The sequence below is a fragment of the Xenopus tropicalis genome, chromosome 8 (assembly GCF_000004195.4).
Source record: "Xenopus tropicalis strain Nigerian chromosome 8, UCB_Xtro_10.0, whole genome shotgun sequence".
NCBI lineage: Eukaryota > Metazoa > Chordata > Amphibia > Anura > Pipidae > Xenopus > Xenopus tropicalis.
This window is the reverse complement of record NC_030684.2, coordinates 79,740,520-79,765,884: the sequence shown is the minus strand read 5'-3', so window position 1 is coordinate 79,765,884 and position 25,365 is coordinate 79,740,520. Positions and strand designations below refer to the sequence as shown.

The 25,365-nt window shown below is 39.1% G+C and overlaps 1 protein-coding gene across 1 annotated transcript; it reads left to right on the top strand.

The window, feature by feature from the left end:
• The first annotated feature begins 1,839 nt into the window (after positions 1-1,839).
• On the top strand, positions 1,840-23,602 carry ehd2 (EH domain containing 2). The gene is given in 5 exon segments (NM_001030493.1): positions 1,840-2,357; positions 4,552-4,649; positions 13,818-14,230; positions 21,622-21,786; positions 22,048-23,602. Coding segments are annotated over 5 exon segments (1,617 nt in total). The 5' UTR covers positions 1,840-1,953; the 3' UTR covers positions 22,585-23,602.
• The last annotated feature ends 1,763 nt before the right edge of the window (positions 23,603-25,365 follow it).

Here is a 25,365-nt window from a genome sequence, read left to right as displayed (position 1 = left end):
AACCAAAGGTTGGGTGCTCAGGATGAAATCTTTTCAAACTGCGGAGATAATAATAATACAAAGTAATAAAGATATTAATAAATAAGGGAGAACAATGATTAAACAATGCATTCTCTATTTTAGCGGAGAGTGAGAGGATGCTGATAGAAGACCAGATGCACAAGAGAAGGGGAAGTTTCCTGCCAATGTTTTTATGCAACACAGGTTTTGCAAATTGTGGTTAACTGGAAAAGGCAAATATTGCCCTAAAGCACAAAACTGTTCTTGTCCATGCTACTGCCACAGCAGAGTGTCTGGCCAGACACCAATTGTGATACAATTTAGTTGTGAAACATTAAATATAAACATTTATCACTGAGAATTATTCAGCAGGAGCACTGTACAATAGACAATAAAAATATTATACACAAGAAACATTATATCATTATCAGCATGGGGTCAGGGATCTCATGAGGGTGAGGTGTTGATTAGCATAAGGGTGCTTTAAGGTGTTATTAAACACTCCAGGGAGAGGTGCCAAAACAACATTGTATGTGGATGTATGCAAAATGTCTTCAAGAAAAAACACAGCAAGTCCAGTTGATTTGACTTATTACTACAGATATACCATGACCTGGACAAATGAGAATCTTCACAAACATCATACATTTATATCCAGTGTCGGACTGGCCCACCACGGTACCAGGAAAACTCCTGGGGGGCCCAGGTGTCAGTGGGCCCTCCTGCTCCTGATCATTTGCCCAATTTCATGGCTATTTCTAAATGGGAACAAAGAGGAGAAATAGAGGGAAGAATAGATGCTAGCATGGAAATAAAAGAGACTAGGAGAATAAAGAGGTTGGGTGAGGAAAGGAGGAAAAATAGTTTGGAGAGTGGGCCTGTGGTCTAAGGTTGGTGGGCCCCAGGGGCCCCAGTTCGACACTGTTTATATCTGTGTTCCTATTGATATTAGGGCCAATGCTTCTGTTTCAGAAAAGAATAGTATACCATATATATAATGTGTGAAATTGAAAATGACTTACACAATCAAAGGTTGTCATTCAAAATAGATCCCAGTATGCACTATAACACACGGGTGCACTTTCTCATGGGCCCATACAGGTAACTCAGCATCCTTATATGAGGGTATACTCAAGCTGAAGGACACTATAGGGCTGCATTTGTTACAAAGGGCAAGATTCATTTAATAAGCTGTAACCGATTTTATTTGAATTAACTCATTGGCCCATACTGCTTTGCAAACATACAACAACTTTATACAATGATATTCGAGGCTACATTTTCTCTGCATTTGTGTTTCAATTTTAAAATCAATATGCACATTGCCAGATGGCTCGTTGCTTATACTGTAGATAGTTATTTCTCTCTGTGTTATTTTTCATTGCCATTTTCATGTTTCCGCATATTTCTAGCTCTTCAAACAATCAAAGCCTTGTTTTGCCTCCAGGTGGCAATATAATACCAGAGACTTACATGTAACCCATTTACACCAACACTATACATTCCTAGGGTGGGGAGCAAGGGAACCCAGGGAGGAGACTGCACAAAACAGACTTTTTGTTAAGTGAAACATATAATTTGGCATTAGGCTTTTTTTTTTGCACATAATTATTTCAGCTAATGTTGATTTGGTCTGGGCTGGGTTAGGCTGTCCCAATTTTTTTACCCAGTAACCTATCCCCATTCTGTTCAAGCTAGCAAGGTGGTCCCACATTCTCCACACCCTCCTACTCCCTTATGCCTAGTGCTTACACACCCTGTTCCTGCCTGTCCTTTTTCAAGCCCTCCTGTCAGATTTTGGATGACTCTTTGCTTGTGACTGGAAGGGGAGAGGATCAAATTGGTTAAGGAGAACAGAGAAGAGATTGTTAGAGAAAAAAAGGAAACCTTTCTTGGTAGCAGCAATTTACCAGTCTTTATCCACTAGTGCATCAGCGCAACCTACTGTGAAATATGTTCAGCTGGATGGGCAAGAACGAGAAAACCAAAAAGTCCCCTGAGGTTATCCACACGGTGACTGAGGGCCTGAAGGACCTGTACAAGAAGAAGCTGAAGCCAGTGGAGGACTTCTACAGGTTCCATGACTTCCATTCCCCAGCGCTGGAGGATGCTGATTTTGACAACAAGCCCATGGTGCTGGTGGTGGGACAGTACTCCACTGGGAAGACCACCTTCATTAAGTATCTCCTGGAGCAGGACATCCCTGGCAGTCGCATTGGCCCAGAGCCTACCACTGATTCCTTCATAGCTGTCATGCACGGAGAGACAGAAGGAGTGATACCTGGGAATGCACTCATGGTGGATCCCAATAAACCTTTCCGCAAACTAAATCCCTTTGGGAACACATTTCTGAACAGGTGGGTCAGGGTGAACGTATTCCCTTTTCCTGAGCTTTAGTCCAACAACCAGCCTCTATATTTAATTGGACATAGTTCCCTTATGAGCTTCAGTAGTTTTACTGGAAGCTGGTTCCAAAAAGGCCTGTTTCCATTTTCAAAATGTGTGAATATATAACTGCTAAGGCATAAGCTATACAGAACAATGTTCTGCAGGTGAAGAGGAGCGTTATGACATGAATATGATCACAAAGGGTTAGGTTTACATAGGAACACCATTTAAATGAGCTGCCATGGGATGCTGGATGTTGGGGATACAGTATGTTTGTGCAGTGTCCCATGGGAACAATATACTTGCCCCTGTATTCCTGTGGATTTTAAGTAGGCTATTCATAGCTGGAGAGGGGGAGAAAAGGGAGCACACAGGCACATATGTCTGGGGAAAATATTCTTGATGAAAGTACTTGTTGCAATTATTAATACCTTTAAAAGTGGTTTGGATGATTTCTTGAACAAGCATAATAACCAAGGCTATTGTAATACTAACCTCTATGATTATTATAGAAATTGGTATATATATTTATAGGTCTGTACAAGTATGTGCATATATGTTTATTTGGAGGGGTTGGACTTTGATCTTTTTTCAACCCAAGTTAACTATATAACAATATTATTGTTGCATTTTCTGTACACTCAAAGACTCAGAGGCGTCCAGCAGAGGGTTCTCCCACTTTTGGTAAACTACAACTCCCATGATTTACAAACAGGTATTGCTGTCGTTTGCAGTCTAACAGATTGAAAGTCACAGAACAGCCTTGCTCCATAGCACAACTGGAGTGTAATGTTAGCAGCCTGCATCTAGAGGATATTTATTTAGATATATTAAAATAAAGTGGGGTAAGTGGTGCACAACCAGAGGAGGCACATTTGTATGCTCACATAGCCCTTAATTTAGTATGCTATATTATACAAATGATCCTATTATACATAACTTTACTCTTTTGTCTACTAGTCTGAGTAGAAAAGTATAGCCTATGCAACAAAACTGCCAGAAGCTGTGGAGTGTGTTAATGATAATGGTAGATCGGTTAGGGACAGATGTGAACAATGTATAATCTCTGTAAAGTGCTGCAAAATGCACAATATATATAGCATTTGCACTCTTACCATGTTGAGTCTGAGGTGCAATGTTAAAATAATCTAAAATGTATACAGGCATGGTATCTGGAAACCCATTATTGCGAAAGCACTTAATTGCAGGAAGGCCATCTCCATTTTAATCAAATAATTCAGATATTGTATATAATTTTTCCCCCTTTCCCTGTAATAATAAAACAGTACCTCATACTTGATCCTCAATAATATATAACTAATACTTATTGGTGGAAAAACAATCCCATTAGGTTAAATAAATATTTAAATGATTTTTGGCAGACAAAGTATGTATCCATATTATAGAAACACCCTTTGCCCACAAAACTTCGGGTTTCTGCAATCACCAATATCAATTTATTAAAGAGCATTTCATCTGCTTAATATATTGATGGTTCAGTGTAGATGATCTCTTTTCCTGTACACACACACACACACATATATATATATATATATATATATATATATATATATATATATATATATATATATTGCAAAATGCAGCCCCAAACTAATCAGTAGGTCTACTTTTGTGCAAAACATGTTTGCAGTTAATGTATAAGGAGCAGTATGCTTTTTTACCAAGCAAATTGTATTAGCTATATATTACAATACTATCCAAGAAGAGAAGGAGTACGTGTAAGGGCTGGTATTTCAAAGCAGGACCTTTGTGTAAATTCTGCGGTACACAAGATCCCTTGCACACCTGGGATGTCAGATCTCCCTGGAGCAGGACACGTAATAGGCTTCCAGCCAAGGCCCCAAGCACCCAGATAAACCTTTCCATTCAAGTATAAAACAAATTCCATTAAAATACCTTATGTTACTTTGTTGCATTCACATAGTATGAATTCGGTTTTTAGGGCCACGGTAACTGCACTGACTCTAGTCTTGGAGACCACAACAGAAGTGGCCTATGAAGTCAAAAGAGTTTGTTTCACTACCAAGATTAACCCTAAATATTATGAACCCTTTTGTTTCCATGCCTTGTATGTTCATATCATCAACCTTCCCTATTATTTCCTTTTAAAGTAGAGATTAAACTATTCATTTTTTCTTGCAGGTTTATGTGTGCCCATTTGCCAAATAAGGTTTTGGAAAGCATTAGTCTTATAGACACTCCAGGTATCCTATCTGGTGCCAAGCAGCGGGTGAGCAGAGGTGAGTGGAATGCTTTGCCGGTACTACTGGTACAGGACCCTTTATCTGTTAAACCACTATCAAGAAAGCTCTAAATTAAGGAAAGACCATCTACCATAAACTCCATTTAAATTATATAACTCAAAATTTGAGAAATTATTTCCTTTTTTCTCTGTAATAGTAAAGTAGTACCTTGTACTTGATGCCAACTAAGATATAATTAATCCTTATTGGAGGCAAAACAGTCCTAGTGGGTATATTTAATGATTAAATCATTCAGACTCAGGGTAATATCCAACAGGGAGATTAGTCACCCGTGATTAATCTCTGCTACTATGGGTGACTAATTTTCCAGAAAAGCCTTTCCACCAGCAATAAAGGGAATCACCAGTGGAAAGACCTACACATTGCTTTACAAAGTTTCCTCCTGCAGGCTAGGCCCCTTACCCTTTGGGGCTGATTTACTTACCCACGAACGGGTCGAATGGAGTCCGATTGCGTTTTTTTCGTAATGATCGGTATTTTGCGATTTTTTCGTATGTTTTGCGATTTTTTCGGATTCTTTACGAATTTTTCGTTACCAATACGATTTTTGCGTAAAAACGCGAGTTTTCCTATCCATTACGAAAGTTGCGTAAAAAGTTGCGCATTTTTCGTAGCGTTAAAACTTACGCGAAAAGTTGCGCATTTTTCGTAGCGTTAAGTTTTAACGCTACGAAAAATGCGCAACTTTTCGCGTAAGTTTTAACGCTACGAAAAATGCGCAACTTTTTACGCAACTTTCGTAATGGATACGAAAAACTCGCGTTTTTACGCAAAAATCGTATTGGTAACGAAAAATTCGTACAGAATCCGAAAAAATCGCAAAACATACGAAAAAATCGCAAGATCAATTATCTGGAAAACCCCAGGTTCCAAACATTGTGGATAACAGGTCCCATACCTATATATTAGTGCAGAACTATCTCTTAGATCTGAAATAAATGACTATATGTTTTTATCATTAACAGGTGCCATTTGACCTGGGGTGCTTCCCACTGGTCTTAAAAGGAAAGTGATATGTAGCAAATAGCAGGGTTTGGATTGCTGCCATAATTAACAGTGATCAAAATGCTGCATAAACCTAAAGGTAACCAGTTTAGAAAACACAGCAAATAACATAAAATTCCTAGCTAAAGCCACCAGAGAGACCCTTAAACTTTGGTCCCCAACATTACTCTTATCTATTGAAAGATAAGCTATAGGAGATGTGGCTGCTGTGTTGCCAGCCAGACAATTGCCAAAGGTAAAAGTTACTCCCTTAGGGTAATGCCACCAGGGTCGGACTGGGCCACAGCCCAGACCCGAACCTTGCCGGTGCTCCTTCGGGCTACGGTGTTCCTCCCCTGACGCTGTAAACTTAGGCGCGTTTAGGGGAGGATGTCGGGCAGGGGCCCCTGTGGGGGGTTAGGGAGGCTCAGCGGGGCCCCCTGTGGGGGTTAGGGGGTGCAGCAGGGCCCCCTAGAGGGTGCAGGGGACACCTCCCCTGGGTTGGCAGCCCAGGTGGGACCTGCACCCCTTAGTCCGACCCTGAATGCCACACAGGGTTATTTTGTATACTCTGGTGGACTGACATAGTGATTACTATAGCAGAGAATCATTGGCAAATTTACACCATCCAAATCAAGCTACTAAAAACAATGGGCAGCAAAGCCCCTAAAATCACCCCATACACATCTTGCTACTGCTATGTGTGAATGTGAGGGCAAGCTAGATCAAAAGATCTAAGCTCAAAAGATCAAAGTTCATTTATGCAGAGTACAAAATTCATATTCAAACCATTATGTTTTTACCCATAATGCAGCATTTTACCCAGAATTTCAAGGTGGTAATAGCAGATGTAAGTTAAGCAGTGCCTGTCACAACTTGCACGTAGTACATCAATATGAATGCAAATAAGCATCCATTTTGACAAACCACACAAAAGTTGTAGTGTAAATTTGGTGCACTTCTGGCACACTGAGCCTATAGTGGTATTAGCATTCGCCAGGTGCAAGTAATTTGGCGCTATGGTCCATGCTGCAAGTAATTACAGGGTTCCCTGTGTGCAACTGGACTTATTTCATCAAAGCATGTTGGATAGGTCCATCGGTGCTTGCTGCATGTTACTAAGAAACATGTAGGGTTGATTCACTAAGGTGCGATAATGCTTATCTCATGCTTTTTTGCGTTAAAATTGACGTGAAAAAAAACATGTGATTCACCAAATAGCACGCAAACCACATGCGTTAATTTTACCGCATTGCGTTAATTCTCGCGCAGAAATAATACTAACGCATGATTCACAAGACTTAGACGCGCTAAATATCTCATTAGTCTGTGCGAAAATTAACACCTACTTGGGGCAGGCGGTAATTATAGAAAAGTACAGTTCATGAGCTTTTGGCAACACAATATGGACTTTGCAGTGTGCTTTAAGCAAGTATGTGTTGGCCCTAGAGTGATGCAGCCTCCAGTTTGCAGGGAAATGGTCATTTTCAAAAAAAGTAGTTTTATGAACGTAATGGTGTGTATGGCTAATATGGTGTGTGCGACAAGTAGCGCGCTGCATTAATTAGCATGTGTTGTGTCGAATACCGCACGAAAATAGTCTTCGCGACTTAAATAACGCAAACAGCATCGCATCTAAATTAACGCAAATATACTTTTAGTGAATCTTGCGTTAAGACGCGAAAAATAAGATGCGCACTTCAATGTATAGGTGCAAGTACCTTTGTAAATGTCAGTTTATATGCACACAATTTACATGCTTTTTAGCACTTTGCAGTAGCACTTGGACAGATTCTCAAGCATCAAGTTTTAGGATCACTTCTGCCACATATCTGAATATTATTAGTCTTCATGGAAAAAAACCCTGCTAGCCTCTAGCGCAGCTGTTTGTGAGCATAGTGTAAACCCACTCAGGCTGTGTTTTCCATGGTGCATAAAAGGCCTTTTAGCTGTAAATAGATATGGAATTTCCATGGATAAAAAGCTCTTCACACACTAGCCTCATCTGGAAAGAGACCTAGTAAAGATGGATTTGCATGTCTGTTGCAATAAAATGGTTCCTTGCATTTACAGTTTTCCAAGTGCATTAGCACTGAGTTTAGGGCAGTTTCTGCTTTAACTCAGTGGACATTGTAGTAAAACTGGTTTGACGGTTTCACAGAAAAAATGAGTCACGTCAGTCATGTGCAATATTGATTATGGATTACAATGCAGATATTACTAGGTGTGGTGCTGTTGGACTATGTAGTTGGAATATGTCAAGTGGTATTCTGTGGTAGCTTTTGTGCATGCTTCAAATCATTCTAATGTCACAGAGGTACCTGCATGGTTAATTAGCCTTACAGGAAGCTGAGATTTGTTTAGGTCACTTTCTGGAAGGAATGGTCAATCTTTGGGGTCAGGTTGTACTTAAAACATAAATTCTTATCCGGTGTATTTCAAGAGGGGAAGGGCATGGGGGCAGCAGGATTTAGTGTCCATTAACTGATCCAAATATAATACTCTTTTGTTTATAAAAATGTCCTTTCTTATTAACAGCAACTGCATCTTTGTTTTTGGCACTGTGCCTTCTGGCTCTGTTCTGTAAACTTTGGGGAGGTGAGAGGGTGGGTTGATCTCTTTAATAGTTAAGTTATCCCTTTGTCACTTTGTCAGGCAAAGTGGGACAACACGCATAACATAGCATAGCATAGACTTTGGCTGCAATATGAATTAATACCTTCATTAAGAACAGCATTGTATATGTGGCGACAAAAATCAGTAATGATCCAGCTACTGAGATACACCAAGGACTAGTATTATAACAGGCAAACACACGCACATACTAACACAACCTGTGTTCACTACAACACACAGAACAATACACAAGCTCAGCAACACTGAACACATACACTGCAACAAAGAATAACATGCTGGCACCATATCACAAATGTAATAACAAGGATACAGAGAGGTAAATGCAGAGCATGGCTTAATTTTGAAGACACAACACAGAATTGTACACAGAAAGACACAAACATATATGCACAAATAACATAACTAACTAAAAAAGAACTGAGATGCAATATACACACACAGGATGCTGCCTAAAATCTACTCCTGTATTTACAGGCAACCTAGATCCTTATTTCTTCCAGCCCAGTACCACAAAGAACCTCTCACTCCTCAACTGTCACATCCTTGCATTTTGTATTGGATAGTTACCAAGGAGAACCCAATAACAGAGGTGTGTTATGTTAGAAGCTGAGGATGGTGGGGGTGGGATATGAGGAAAGCCTTTTCCTACTGTACCACACACCCTGCCTGACTCCTCATTCCATAATGCGTGTTTATACTTCTTCATGTGCCAACAAAGTATAGAAGCACAAAATGTAAAATGCTTTATAAATGCGGTTTCACATTATTTAACAAGTACATTCTATCATTTGTACATATGTTACAAGAATACATGCATGGATTTGTGGTTTGTTTTTCTAAAGTAGATGTCATTTAGTTTGTGTGGCAGAAAACTAACTGTCGTAAAACTGTTTTATAAGGTACCACTACCATGATGTGTGATTCCAATAGATAGAAGTGTCTTTTGCAAGACATTTCCAATCCTAGCTGATAAGTCAAATTGAAATTCCTATTTTTTTGTAAGATTTAGCAGCTTTATATTGATAACTATGCTAGAAAAAAAAAAATACATTTACTCTTGTGAAATATACTCCCCCGGCAAGAAGCATCTTACATATACCGGCGAGACCTCATCCCTGACGTGGATGTACTCAAAATGTACAATAGCCTTGCACCATAAGAATCACACACTAGGCAGCATATTTATTATAGTGTGTATGCCAACATCACTGGCGATGTTGGCTTACACTCTTTAATAAATATGCCCCTACCAGTGTTTTAACATTACGTTCTGGAATTTACATAATGCTCACTCTGAAAATTTTAGCTGCTACTTGTTCTGATTCGCAAAAAAAAAAAATGCAGAAACAGTTGAATTAATTTTGACACATTGGGCCCAATTATGGCAGGTACATGTGGTTACAAAGAATGCTAGAATTTTGTCACATTATTTGAAACTGCCCACACATGGCCAGTACCATGGATGGTTGTTTGTGTGCAATCTCCCCATTTTTGGCAGTGCAGTGTGAATGGTGCAGAATGAACTCACATCTGTATAGCTGTACATTGTGTTCCTCACACAGCTTGTGCAACACTATATTGTAGTATTAATGAATTGTGGGCATTACAAGCCAGGCAACAGGGGAGCAGTGTGGTAATAATATACCACACTAGCATAAATATGGTTATCTATGCTAGGGGACAGTAGAGCAGTATTTAGTTGTGGTGATTAGTGACTGGTCAGTGTACAGGAACCCAGAGTGCCAATTCAGCTTCCAGCAGTGACCCTTTCTAAACACCACACTGTTTCTGCACATGTATCATGACATTCAGTGTGGTAATATAAATTAAGCACTGGTAATTCCTATAAATATGCCACTGACTGGGGATAAAAAAGAGAATTCAGCAAAGTTGGGGTAGGGAGGGACAAAAGATTCATTCACAGTTGGAGCTGGAAGAGAAGGGATTTGGGCACAGCAGGGACATGTTCTTCCCTTTGGCAGCTTACAGTTCTGTCTCTATAAAGTGCAACCAACTTGTCGGAGCGGTAAGATTTTTGCCCTACTGCAAAAATATTTTCTGTTAATGCTTACTTTTCGCAGATATGAATATAGATTATGTTACTTAAACCAGCAGAACTTTACAAAGACTATACATTATTCACACAAGTCCCCACCCCAGTGGAGCTTACAATCTAAGGTCCAGTTAACCTGCCTGTATTCTTCTGGAGTGTGAGAGGAAACCAGATTACCCAGAGGAAAGCCACTCAGGTCCTATGGGAAAAATGTCTTATTGAAACCCTGGCTGCCTCTCTTTCCTGTATAACAATAATCCACTCTGTACCTTTGCCTCTCTCTGTCTCTCAGTCTCCTCTGAGTACTTTATGTATCCTGGCTGTGTTTTCTTCTCTTTTTCTTCACTTTCTTCTCTGCCTGTACCCTATTTTTTCTGCTGCAGACTTTGTTTCCCTGTACCCTAATTCCCCTCTTTGCATTCCAAGCTGCTATATTACTTTCTGCTGCAGCCCCTCTTCCCTGAACTGTCAATCCCTACTTCTATCTTCCATGACAACATTTCTGTCATCACTTCCCTGCCTGAACTTTGCTGTCCCTAGAGGTACCAAAATTGCTATCTATATGTATTTTTGAATAACGTGAGTATGTTCTCACAAAGCCCTAAAGCCTGTTTTTCTCATTAGACTCCGGAACACCTAGAGATTTTAGCTCCCTTTGTTTTGTAGGGACTGCCTCTTCCTATAAAATAATTAACACAGAGCTCAACATCCTCCATTTTCCCCATCCAGTTTAGCTATTCATACAAACTTATCATTTAAGATTAAAAGATAAAACATGTGTCATAATGCAGTGATAGGGAACAGGCATCTGGGGCAGTGGCTGCATGTAGCTAAATACTGTTTAACTGAGAAAGAGAGTTAATGGTTGAATTTACTGTGTATTAAAACATGTTATCATTTTAGCAGCATATCAACATCAAATTCCCTGACATTTCTGGGGAGAAAGTTTAGTTAAAGATGCCCTGCTTTATCATGGAATGTATAGGGAAGGTGTGAAGGATTCCCAAGTCACAGCTGGCTCGGATCAGCACAGGCTGGTACTGTAGCTCCTGACTCCAGCAGATTCCTTTGTCATTGCATCATTAATTTCACTGTTTCACTGAGCACCAAAAATACTCATTTCCACACCCGTCCAAATACCTGTGTATCACACAGTAGTTCTAAAGGGCACTGGTTTTATTCTCCAGGGTTTCCAAGTTTTTCAATGTACCTCTTTAGGGTGAAGACACACAGAGCTACTTAGTAGTAGCTACTTGTCATGGCTACTAAACACCAGAAAATACAGACACCTGCCTCTGCTAAACACACATAGAAACAATTAATGATCAGCACTGTTTATTTTAGCAGCCATGACATGTAGCTGCTACTAGTAGCTCCATGTGTCTTAGTCATTAAGGTCTGTAAACATAAACTTTTTTTTCTACATAAAACAGGCAGTGCAGCATGTGCCTGAAATGGTTAATTTTGCTATGTGAGTTTATTGGGCAGCAGTGGGGCAGTTCCTCTGCTTCATGTTCCCTTTTCTCTCCCTGGCTTCATGCCTTCTCTCTAGTCTATCCTGAGCTTCAGGCTACTTTGTGCGCAGCAAACACACTGACTCAGTTAAAAATTTCCAAAAAAGGCGACTTGCTCCATGAAATGTTTGGAAACTTTGAGTCCAAGGGAGAGGTGGAAAGAAAGGGGAGAGACATAAGAGGTTGGGGGGAGGAGAGGAACATTGTAGCTGCCAAGGAAAAAAAAATAATGTAGGAATGGAATCACATCCCAGCTGTGAAATGCATTTTTTCCACTAATGAATATTTTCCTTATCTCGCCATGCCAGAGGGTGCAGCTCTGGTAGGGGCAAATCTAGGGCAAAAAGGGGGGCAGGCAGTTGTTAGGTACAGAGTGAGATTCTTGTACATACACTGTGTGAATCTGTTTGCTGCCCTCTCAGAAAATGTTCTGCAAAAACTTTCTTTAAGCAGAATTTATAAAATGAGCAAGTTAGGACAAAGATATGTTCATGGCAATAAGGAATCAATCATGTTGTTTTTAGAAGCTTTCTCCTTGCATTTGTCACTTCCAGGTTTTTTCTTTCCATAGTAAACAAATTCTTCCTGATCAAGAAGTAAACAATGCAAGGAAATATGCCACGCCATTCGGCGTTATGACAAGTAGAAGAATGTAATATTTTATTAAACTATGTATCCAGCAATGTGTACAAATTAATGTCCTGCTAACGGTTTTGGGGCTTTCAGTAACATTTTCCTAGTTTACTGTTACTGGGCTGTTGCTAGAGTATGAGCCCTGATGAATAGCAGTCAGGCAGAAGCAATCATACAGTGAATCATAGGAAATTATGTTGCTATGGTTTTATCATATTTGAGAAAAAAAAACATTCTTTAACATTCCCTCATTAGAGGAAGGTTGACTATAATTGGTCTTATTTTTGCTAAGTAACATTTTTTCTTCTATAGCTAAAAGAGGCATGAGCACTTATATTATTATTATTATTATTAATAATAATAATAAGAAGAAATTTACTTTGGAGAAAGGCAAAATAAAATATTTATAAAAAAGAAAAAAGCCACAGACACATCAAGAAAAACACAGTTACATACATACTAAAATAAATATAGAAGTGAACTTTTCCATTAAGTCCTTTTCTGCGTTTAGCTGCTCCTTTGCCAATTAGGATGGGATTCCAAACACAGGCAGTTGACTAAGATTTCTTCACCCAAAAACAGTTTTTCAGTTTCAGCATAATGAAATAAAATATAAATCCAATATACATTGATTAAACATTTTCAGTGGTTAAAATATAATTGCTACTGAAGTCAGTATTTGCTTATCCCGTTTTATGGTTTTAAAGGTAACCATAAGGTAGCAGTAACTTGTCCTCCTACAGATCAGACGGCTTTTGTTACATGGTTTAAAGGGTCAGTAACAGTAGTACAGAAAATATAAACAACCTAACAGATCCATCTTTCTGTAGCAATTGAATTTATCAATAATTTTGGAAACACTGAAAGTGTTTATTTTGTATATATTGGAAAATGTCATTAAAGTGATACTGATACCTGAAATTAAACTGTTTTTTAAACATATTATACCATTGTCTTTGCACAAGCTTTATAATTTTGCCAGAAAGTATTTGCTTGATGCTTTTACATTCCCTATCTGATCCCCCATATTCCTCTATGAGGCGGCTGCCATATATGTAACAATTAATTACAAAAATAACAATTACTTACTTACAAAAGCAGCCCTGTCAGTGAGAAATGATCAACATGATCCTTAGCTAACTTTTTATGTAATTTTATTAATATTTTGAAAAGTAGCTTTTTTTTGCATCAGTACCAGCAGTATTTAGGTAGGCACCTTTTGGAAGTCCTTGTGGTGCCACTTAGAACTAATTCTTCACTTTGGTTCAGTTGGTTTCATGACCTTGTGATGTTGACTTCCTCTTATCCCCATTTTATCTCCAGGCTATGACTTTCCTGCAGTCCTTCAGTGGTTTGCTGAAAGGGTGGATCGTATCATCCTTCTCTTTGATGCCCACAAACTGGAGATCTCTGATGAGTTCTCTGAGGCCATTCGAGCCCTAAAGGGCAATGAAGACAAGATTCGTGTGGTCCTGAACAAAGCTGACATGGTGGAAACCCAACAGCTCATGCGTGTCTATGGTGCCCTGATGTGGTCTCTGGGTAAAGTTTTTAATACTCCTGAAGTCCTAAGAGTTTATATTGGTTCCTTCTGGTCAGAGCCACTAATGATCTCTGACAACAGGCGGTTGTTTGAACTAGAAGAACAGGACCTTTTCCAAGACATACAGAATCTACCCAGGAACTCTGCTTTGCGCAAACTTAATGACTTGGTTAAGAGAGCCCGGCTTGTAAGGGTAAGTACCTTTCACTTCAGAGTTATTATAACAATAGCCACACCCCCACTTAAGACCAAAGTTAAGCAATTGTATTGAAGATTTTCTGGTCACAATAGTCACATATTTAAGGGCAGTTCCTTTTAGGTTCATATCATAGTAATAAGAAGTTACTTATTTTTGGGACAGTCCAAGTTCTTAGAGCATGAATGTAACTACAGGCGTGCAAAGGGCTGCTACTACACCCAGGCACCAGGACCTAAGAAGACTTCATGGCCACAAAAATTTGATCTTAAAAAACAAAATTGTAGTACACAGTTTTAGTGGACAGTTAAGACATACATGTAGATAGGGAGAATGAGATTAAAGGGGATATATGGTATAAAATGACCCAGTTGTTTGAAAATAGCCATCTCATTGGTTGCTATGGGTTACTAGGCCTGGGAAAAAATGCATGCGCACATGCAAGGGGGGCAGGGGTGAGGTGGATGGCTGGGTTGTCTAGGGAACCCGGTCGGTTTGTTCCGCCCCTGGGGGTTGCTGATGCAAATTGCCTTTCTACAAATCAGGCACGTCTCTAAGGGCTCTGGCACACGGGGAGATTAGTCGCCCGCGACAAAACTCCCTGTTCGCGGGCGACTAATCTCCCCGAGTTGCCTTCCCCTGCCATCCCACCGGTGAACATGTAAGTCGCCGGCGGGATGGCACACGCGGCGGCGCAATTCCCCGAAATCGCCAAAAAAGACTCTCAAGGCTTTTTCGGCGATTTCGGGAAATCACGCCGCCGCGTGTGCCATCCCGCCGGCGAATTACATGTTCGCCGGTGGGATGGCAGGGGAAGGCAACTCGGGGAGATTAGTCGTCCGCGAACAGGGAGTTTTGTCGCGGGCGACTAATCTCCCCGTGTGCCAGAGCCCTAAGAGTCTTTTTCATTTTCTGATTTACAATTGTTACTTATCTTACATGATATGTAGAAAGCTAAGATTTGTTTTGTTGAAAAGTGCAAGAATAGGACTCCAATAATTAATTAAGATAGGAAGTGAATATGCAGCCCCCTTGCTGGGTGTAAGTATATAAACACACAGTGCAAGTCTTCCTTAACCGAGGTAACACAAACACACAACCGGCAGAGAGGAGGATGTGGTGATGACCTAAAGCTTGTTATTCTCATGGATAGATTCTCTTCCTGGGGAGAGCATATACTCTGGCCAAATATTTTAATATGGCATATACAAAAGGTTTTGCAGGTTTTCACATTCACATCTATTTAGTCTCTTTATAGTCTGCATGAAGATATCTATGGACACTCATCATTATAACTATATTTAGCTTTCCAACATTAGTGACATTATTGTTGATTATAGTCAGTTCTCTCTTGATTTTACTAAAACAGAATTTTAAGTAAATAAACAAAAAAACCTATAGTCTAAAATAGGGGCAACCAAAATCCACCAGTATATCTCAAGCTGGTGACCTGCAGATTATAACATTGTTCACAAGCATTTTCATAATGGCAATGCCATATGCAGAGATTCTGGGTGTTTTGTCACCTGAGCATTAAGTAGCAAAACTGCAAAGCACCCACAATCATGGTTCCATTCACTTCAGTGAGCAAGACTTGACCCACGAGTGTTCAGGAAATCAGACCTTCTCTTTTACAGTGTAGAGATATTAGACCCTTTATGTCAGGCTCATTCTCCTGGGGCCCACTAGAAAACCTGACTTATTGGGCCTACTGTTATGACAATTAGACATAGATAGTGCCAAATGGTATAGGTTTGTATATAGTCAGGTGATGGGAATAAGGAATTTCTTTGGTACATTGTAATATAGAGGCACACACTTTATGGTGTGGGAGAGTTTAAGAAGATATTATTAAATTAGAGAGGGCCAAAGAAGGGCAACTAAGCTGGTAAAGGGCATGGAAATTCTTAGTTCTGAAGAAACACTGGCCAAGTTGGGGTTATTTACACTGGAGAAAATATCATTGGGGGGTATGATAACTATGTATAAATATATAAGGGGATCATATAATAATCTTTCTAATGCTTTATTTACCAGTAGGTCCTTCCAGCAGACACAAGGGCAACTATTCTGATTAGAAGAAAGGAGGTTCCATCTAAATATTCAGAATGGGTTTTTTTTACAGTGAGAGCTTTGAGGTTGTGGAATTCTCTCCCTCAATCAGTTGTACATGCAGATTCATTAGATAGCTTTAAGTAGGGGTTGGATGGCTTTTGACCACCTTGGAATCAGGAAGGAATTTTTCCCAAATTGGAGAGCCTTTAGAAGGGTTTTTTTTGCCTTTCTCTGGATTATCTTTTCATGTAGACATAAAAGGTTGAATTTGAAGTGCGTCTTTTTTAACCCAACTTAGAATGTTACTATGTTAGATCAGTCCCTATTTTATATCTTGTATTTTGTACAGCACAATGTGAGAGACCACCCACATCTGACTCTGTATTTTATAGTGGAGGGTATTCAGACCCTGCGTGCCACCCCCCTCTCCCACTCCACGTTTACAGCTTTAGTGGGTCCAGAAGGAAGCACTCTCTGCACTAGCAGAGCTGAACTTTCATTTTTTAAAATTCGGCTCTTAAAGTTATCAGAGGTGTCTTTTTGCTTCCCCTGGTAAGGTAGGTGCCCGCTCACTGCCACCTGAGGCAGGTTCTCACCTTACCGTATGGCAGGAGCAGCCTTGCATGAGTAAAATCAAATTCAGTATTTAGAAGTACAGACAAAAAAAAATGATGTGTAGGGGTTAAATGATCATTGGCTGGTGTTCTGGGGATTTGCTTCTAACTCTCTTTGGCAGCAGAGCTGGGAAAGTGGTGTGTGACAGAGCCAGCACATTCCATGTAGTTTACTCATAGCATGGAGATACACACACACACAAAAGAAGAACAGACACTGAGGGAAGAAATAAAAATTAGAGGAGGCGAGAAGCAGGACCCAGAGACAATTTCTTTGTCTATGTCTTCAAAATATGCTCAGATCTAAACACATATTTATTTTAGAAGAAGACAGTGTTGAGACACACATACATAGCTTTAGGTTATTTTTGCTGTTTGACACTAAAAGTTAGATCTCTCTTCTCTAACACAGAAAGAGACAGACATTTCCTAGATGTGAATACATGAACCACAGGTTAATACCCAGTAAAGGTATGTCAGTGCAGGTCAGCAAAACTGTCAGATCTTTTGCAAAGTCCCCAGGGCTAGTGATTCCCTAGGATTCAGACTAAACCACAGGGGCTAGAGGAATTTCCAGCAGGTATGGTCAGTACACCCCCACAAAGGACAACATAGAATTAGGCTGTACAAAGCTACACTTAAGGCTTTATACCTCAGTATCAGCCCAAGGCCACAACAGCTCTTTAGGAGTGAAGATCTGAGCCTCTGAAGATGCCCTTGGGGGCTCCCCACATTTGTTTCTGCTAATTTACAGCACATGCTCTGTGCTGCTCTCACTAACCTGGGCTTAGGGACCAGATACAAGAAGCATTTACAGTGACATTCAAAAAATAGCCTAACAAGTCTCCAAGATGGGTAAGCTGGATCGGACAGCTTTGAAGGTATTATTAATGTTGCACTGCTGCAGGTTTATCCAGAAACCCCAGAAACAAAGCCCTTGTTAAAAATTTGTGGCTGTCGTATTGTAAGCTGTAGCAAATATTTATGACACTTGTTTTTTCGTTCACTGGTCTTTGTGTCACATAATTCTGGTATTAGTTACTCAGAGTCCTTTAAAAATACATTTAAACATAAACTTTATTGTTTAAAATATGTATTATTTACAAGAATATTTTCATGTTATACAGCATGTAGCTAAAACAGAATAATATTCATCTATCTATATTGCTGTTCATATCCCTCCATTTTTTCTGATTTAGAGTGCTTGCTTGTAATGATACAATTTAGACCTCATATATTGGGGTTCCATGTATCGCTTACGTGCATGCCTATTTACACTGGGAAACTGAACTGTGGAAACATTATGATCTCCTTATCTCTTCCTGTCACCTTCTCTGGCTGCCCCTTGGAAAAGTGAGAGATTTCCTCATGAAAGGGAGGGAGCAATAAACCCCCCTACTGTAAGGACTAATGCAGTACCACTTCAGACTATGCTAAAAGAATAGGCTAAGACTGAAAAACTCTACAATACAGATAAAAGTAGAGAGATTTAAATATTCCTGCACATTTCATGTAGCATTAATTCTGTATGCCATATTAAATGTTTCTTAAATAAAGTATATATACATACACACATCAGCTAGTGATGAGAAAGACAACAGAAAGGAGGATCCTGTCCTATAAAGCTTACTATCTAAGAATGTGTGGAGCTTAGAGGAATGGCACACAAAAAAGGATAAAAAGTGCTATACTTATTTTATGAGTGGTGTGATCAGTGTAATGTAAGTTCAAAGTGCCTTGGCCCAGTAGATAGAGGGAAATGTGAATTACAGCCAGTGTCGGACTGTATCGCCGGGGCACCAGGAAAAAACCCGGTGGCCCTGGCAGCCCAGACCTGAACCCCCCAGGGTGCTCACATGATCCACTGGTCTCCTTCCCCCGACGCGCCACAGGTGAGTTTCATTTAGACACATTCGGGGAGGGGGTCGGAGGGTGTTGGGGGCTCCTGGGGGGTAAAGGCGGCAGGGGCCATTGGGGGGTTCAGGGGCCCCTGAGGCAGAAGCCCCAGCGGGCCCTTCACCCCCCAGTCTGACCCTGCTTACAGTGTAGGAGTGATGTGCAGGCAAGTATATAAACTAAGCAGTGGCATTGCACATTGTATCCCCTTAATAAATGTTGTGTACCTTAATAAATATTGTGTCTCTAAATATGAAGACCACTGTTTCTTTGAATCTCAACTGTGAACATTCAGATGAACTTTATTGAAGCAACTGGTATATGACCAAACCATTTTTGCCACTTTAAAGAATGGTGTATACAGTCTAGTGACATACATAACAGATCCTCTGCTAGCAGAAATACATTAGTACCTGTCCAGTATTACTTCTGCATTCTGCCATTCAATTTGATTGTATCTGCCTGCCACTGTGCACACAGAGAGGATTTTGGCCTTAAAATGCACAGCTGAGCGCTACCATTTCCCTGTTGGAGAATCCACCAGGTATGCCAGTAACCTCATTGTCAGATATAACATTAAAGTTATCTTCCTACTCAACCCTCAGCAGAACCTTGGAGCATTTTGCACAGCTGGGGACTCCTAACTTCTAACTGGATCCCTAACATTAAGTAACCAAGTAAGGGGTTTCAAATTCTCAGAAACTTTAACACCTCAGAAAACAATAACTTTAGAAAGAGGTTTCTATAGGCAGAAAAAAACATTTTATTATATACTGCAGCTGCAAATTCCCTGCTATTGATAGCAGCGTGGGGAGGGAAAATTTGACTCGAGCTCCACCAAGTTCCATGGTATGAAAAGAAGTACTGTGATTTGTCATGGAGCAAGAAGGTTACTGCATTATGCTAGTCCCTATACCAGGCACAGCCCTTTTATTTCATGACTTGTGAGTTGTCCCATCTACAAATTTGACGGTGAAAATACCAAATAGAAGTTTTAAAACCTGTGAGGGGTTGTACAGTATAAAGTAATAGGATTACAAAAAACTTTAGCCATACAGTTATTTAATACATATTTCTTTTGCATTTGAAAAGCTTTGCATAAATAGCAAGGCTCTCAATATTTGTTTATATTCTTACGATGGCTCAAACACATCTTTATGGATCAAGCTTAGAACCTGCGAGTTCTTAAACAGGATACATATTTCTTGCTGTGATCGGTCCTTTTGGCAACAGAGAAGTAAACATGCAGTAGACATTTATGGTGTTATGATGTTAGTGGCCCCAAAGGAAACATTAGGGTTTCCAGGCATCCTGTCTCCCTTAGAAGTGCTGGATGTCTCACACTCCTTCCCCCTCTGCCGCCCCACCCTATCTATTGATGTTTAGGGCTCTTAAGTGTCTCTGCCAGTTCTCGAAAATTTCCATAGCTTCCTTGGGAGGAAAGGGTCAGGATGCTATCATACAGAAAATGACGTATGGAGAAAGAGACTACAATTTCTACCTTGGTTAAAAAGGCATATCCCAATACTGCATTCTGGGACTATATCTCAGTCATAAAGTATAGTGTCATAAAGTACAGATTCTCAGCCAATTGATATCTGTCATCCGCTGAAAAAATCTTTAGCCACTAGGATTTGTGACGTGGATCATATTATAGTCTTTGGGCTGTATAACAAATTACATATGTGTTCATACGCACACATGGCTCACATGTCCATCACTACAACCTTATTGGCGAGAGGTATTAAAAACCATTAACACAATTACAAATATGTCAATTAAGCTTGAAACTTCTCCACTAATCTTATTATACACCATACCTGAGAAAAATATCATCCTCTCCGATCCTTTAACCCTTATTGCAAATGGCAAAATCTTTGATACCCAAGAAATGGAAATCAATATCCTCTTCCTTTTACTCTGAATGGTTAGCTAACGTTGAGGAGATTAGGAAAATGGAGGAAATGGATGGATACAAAACAAGAGCCCAATATACTGGAAAATATGGTCCCCTTGGGTAAATTTCATAAAATTCTTATGATACTATAGGAAACTAATAGCATCATAGCTCTCTGAAACAAAATTAAATAAGACTGTTCACTAATACCTGTATATAGATTATTGAATATCTACATTTGTAACCCTTGTTATGATTTATAGCAATGACTTGTTGTCAGACTGTGCAGTTTTAGATTGTACTTGAAAGCTGTAATTCAAAACCCCCCTTCCCTTATTTTCTGTACCCTCCCTCCCCTTTCCATGAAAAATACAAAATAAATAAAGAATTGAAAAAAAAAAATGACATATGTCGTGGCAATGGATAAGGTGAAACCTAAAATAGCAAGGACACTGCAATAATCTCAACAGCCCACTAGATAGATCAAAATAGAAAGAAATATTAATGGTAATATTCCCCTTAACTGTAAAAGCAAAGCTAAATAAGACAGAAAGGCATGTAATAATGCACTTTATTAAAAAAAAGATCAATCAAAATCCTCTGTTAAACCGTGTAGAGTCTAAAACATTTGTGTGTATATGCTCCATTCCTATTTGTGAAACTATAGAAACCCTATGGCCTGTTGGGCGTCTGGTCATTTTGTACTCATTAGGTTGGAATTTTACTGGATAATTAATTTGTCCAATCCACAAGAAACTAGGTAACATTAATTCTATATACCGCCATTGTGTATATTTTTTCACAAGCAGAGACAATGGAGCATATTTTGAGGTATTTTTTAACCCTTTGATAAATATGACCCTTTTATAATGTTTGGTTTATAATTGCTGAATTCACAGTGTTATGATGTTTGTTTTTCTTTGCAGGTCCACGCTCACATCATAAGTCACCTAAAGAAGGAGATGCCATCAGTCTTTGGCAAAGACAACAAAAAGAAGCAGCTTATTAACAAGCTCCCTGTTATTTTTGCTAAGATACAGCTGGAACACCACATTTCACCTGGAGATTTCCCTGATTGTGCCAAAATGCAGGTATTTTTTTTTCATTTTTTTCATTATCATTATTACATCAACCTTTCTCTTGTTTATTACAAGAGATCTTTTTATAAACTATAGATTTAAAGATAATAAATCAAATGCACTTTTAAAACTCATTGGGTATATATCTTCAGAAAGTCGTGGATACATTAGTTGAAAACACTTTACTATTTGCCAACATTTCTAAAAGAAAAAGTAATATTTTTAGTTAATTGCTTAATTTAAGCTACATATTTATTTCTTAACTTCTAACAGGAGCAACTGGCAATTCATGACTTCAAGAAATTTCATGCCTTAAAGCCTCATATGATTGATGCTTTGGATGAGATGCTGACAGTCGACATTGCAAAATTAATGCCACTGCTTCGCCAGGAAGACTTGGAAACCTGTGATAATGTGGTCCAAGGAGGAGCTTTTGATGGCACCCATAATGGCCCTTTCATAGAGGGTTCCACTGATGGGATCTTTGAGGGGTTGGATGATGAGGAATGGGTGGTTACTAAGGACAAGCCTAAATACGATGAGATATTCTTTAATTTAGCCCCAACTGATGGAAAAATCACTGGCACCAAAGCCAAGAACTGGATGGTAACCACTAAGCTGCCCAATTCTGTGCTAGGCAAGATCTGGAAACTCTCTGATGTTGATCGTGATGGCATGCTGGATGATGAAGAGTTTGCCCTTGCAAGCCATTTGATTGAAGTTAAGTTGGAAGGTCATGGGCTACCACCTGAGCTGCCAAGACACCTGATCCCACCATCAAAAAGAAGACAGAAAGGATCTGCTGAATAAATCTAACTGTGCTTCAAGATATGAACATCAGATCTTACGCCCTGGCCATCCTTCCATGTCATGTAAACAGGGACGTTTGCTCTAAATGTTACTAACAGTATCAACATAGCTTCACCTGTATTACTGCTTAAATATTATAAAACACAATTTGGTTTAGCTTAAATTTAGAAGCTTATCATTCCACTGGAAAATGTCTGAGGTTATCAATATAACTAAGTCCAACACCAGCTGAAAAAAAGATACTGACTTCCAAAGTTCATATACAGCTAAGGCTATGAACTAACCTTAATGAAAAAGAGCAAACCTGCTCCTAATCTAGCATGGCCTATAAAAAATGCCTTATTCTTTGAAGTTTGGAAACTCTTTGCTGTTTTTTTTTCTATTTCTTTGTTTGTCATATTATACATTATATATATTTCAGAGTTTGCTGTTGATACATTATCTAGTTTCAGTCAATTCTACAGGAATACCAAAGGGCTAATTTTCTTTATGTTTTATCTGTATTTTTATACATCGAAAATGCAGTATATACATGAGGAAATGCAGTCACTAGGCATACTTTGTTGGAATTCCCACCTAAACTGAAATTGCTTGGGAAGGGTCATGCCTGTTCTGTTTTGAAGGCCCATCTCAGTAAAAAAAATCTATCTTCTGTGAAAGCAAATATAATTTGTTGTCCTCAAGCAAAAGCCATGTGTTAGTGTGTGTGCAAAGTAGTTGTGCTTAAATATGCTTATGAGTTGACTTTTAGTTTTTTGGAGGTGCTTCACTCAAGCCATAATTTTTAAAAACATATAACTGAGTGGCTGGTAAGTATATGGACCTATATCAATATATAATATTCATATTTGCAGTGGAATCTTGTCTATGCAAGAGCCTTGTCTGCAGGTTAATATGTGACTACTATGTACAACTGGTGCTTTACCCCTTTAACCCCCTGTGTTGTTCATATACAAAAATACTCAATGTAACTAATAGCAATAAAATCACTTCTGCTGGGGGCAGAGATTATAATCTATTCTACAAATCTTTAGGCTCTGTTTGATCTAGTGCTTCCACTAATTCAATGTGCTGTACATGTGAACAAGGAAAGGGTCATGTACCTGTTAATCTGAGCGCTAATCTGAGAGTCAATCTGAGTGTTAAAAGAACAGATATAATCATCAATGCAGATTTAGGCAGATGGTTACCAATTTAGTAGTCCACACAAGAGGGTAATGTTATTGCTGGTGGAAATTTACTTCAGCTCTGGTAACCCATAGCAACCAAGAAGATGTTTTCTTTAAACAGAAGAATATTAAATGCTACCAGCTATTATGGGTTACTAGCACTAGGGCAAACAGCAGCAAAATACCTTATTTTAAGAACCTATCTATAATTAGATATACACATATTTAATTGTGGCTAATATGTGGCTCAGCTGGTATGCATTAACACTGTGACTCTACCTGAGGAAGTCACAGTACCGAAGTCATCAGTTATTTTCTGTGCCATCAGCAGATCTCTATAAATAAAACTACCCCAGTGCTGTCAAACATTTTTTTTCATAGATTGGATAGGTTATTCATGTTATAAAATTATTACACCAAGAGGTCTGTAATGTCAAAGGAGAGGATCCTACAGTTGGCCCCTGAGCCATTATCTGCAAACCTTAGTTATTGGACCAAAACATCAGCTTGACATAGTGAAATATATCATTGCAAACTACAGTAAAGGACACCTATACCTTTATTCAAAGGCTAGAATTATTATTATTAATATGTATTTGTGAAATGCCAAAATATTTCATTGTATAACAAATGGTTTTATATATTAAACGTAAAAGAAAATGTACAAAAAGAACAAATAACCAATACAAGAGGTAAAGAGGACCCTGATCAAAAGAGCTTGCAATATAAACACTCAAAATCACCTAATGATTTGATGCATGGGGCTTACAGGTATGGGACCTGTTATCCAGAATACTTGGGACCTGAGGTTTTGGGAATAAGGGGGTTTTTCTGTAATTTGGATCTTCAGACTTTATCTACTAAAAATAATTTAAACATTAAATAAAGCCAAAAGGATTGTGTTGCCTTCAGTAAGGATTCATTATATCTAAGTTGGGCACAAATACAAGGTACTGTTTTATTATTACAAAGAAAAAAGTTATGTTTTAAATTTTTATTACTTCATTAACATGGAGTCTATGGGAGTCTTCACGTAATTCAGACCTTTCTGGTTAAGGGGTTTTTGGATAACTGATCCGACACCTGTACATCCAATTAATTCACCCTTTGACAAGTTTGTCCTGCATTTTGGTCAAGTCCATAGTTTATCTGTAAGCAAGCTTGCTTTGTAACCGATATCCATCTATCTTCTCTGGCTATTTCCTGCCTGTGTAATGAACACAATCTCCTGTTTAGTCAGGCACAGTACACAAAGGGCAGATATTTCCCAGCCTAATAAAGAAGTAGAAGTAAAGTAGTAGTCATTTCTGCACCATAAACACGAAAGATCTTACAACCCAAAAGCTAGGGCACCAATGTAATAAGGAAAATCAAGTCCTGTGGCTGTTGGTTGGATGGTGGGAGTTGAGAAGGGTTCTTCTCAAATTGGGGGCCCCTAGCAAATGCCCACCCTTCCCTGGCAGTGATTAGGTTAAATTGGACAAGCCAGTCAAGCAGACATATTTTCAGGAAGTGTCTGGTTTTAAGCCGCTGTTATTGTTTTGTTTAATGTGTTCCTCATTTTCTCCCTTTTCATTTCTCTGAGGTTTCTTAAATACTGCTGAAATTCAAT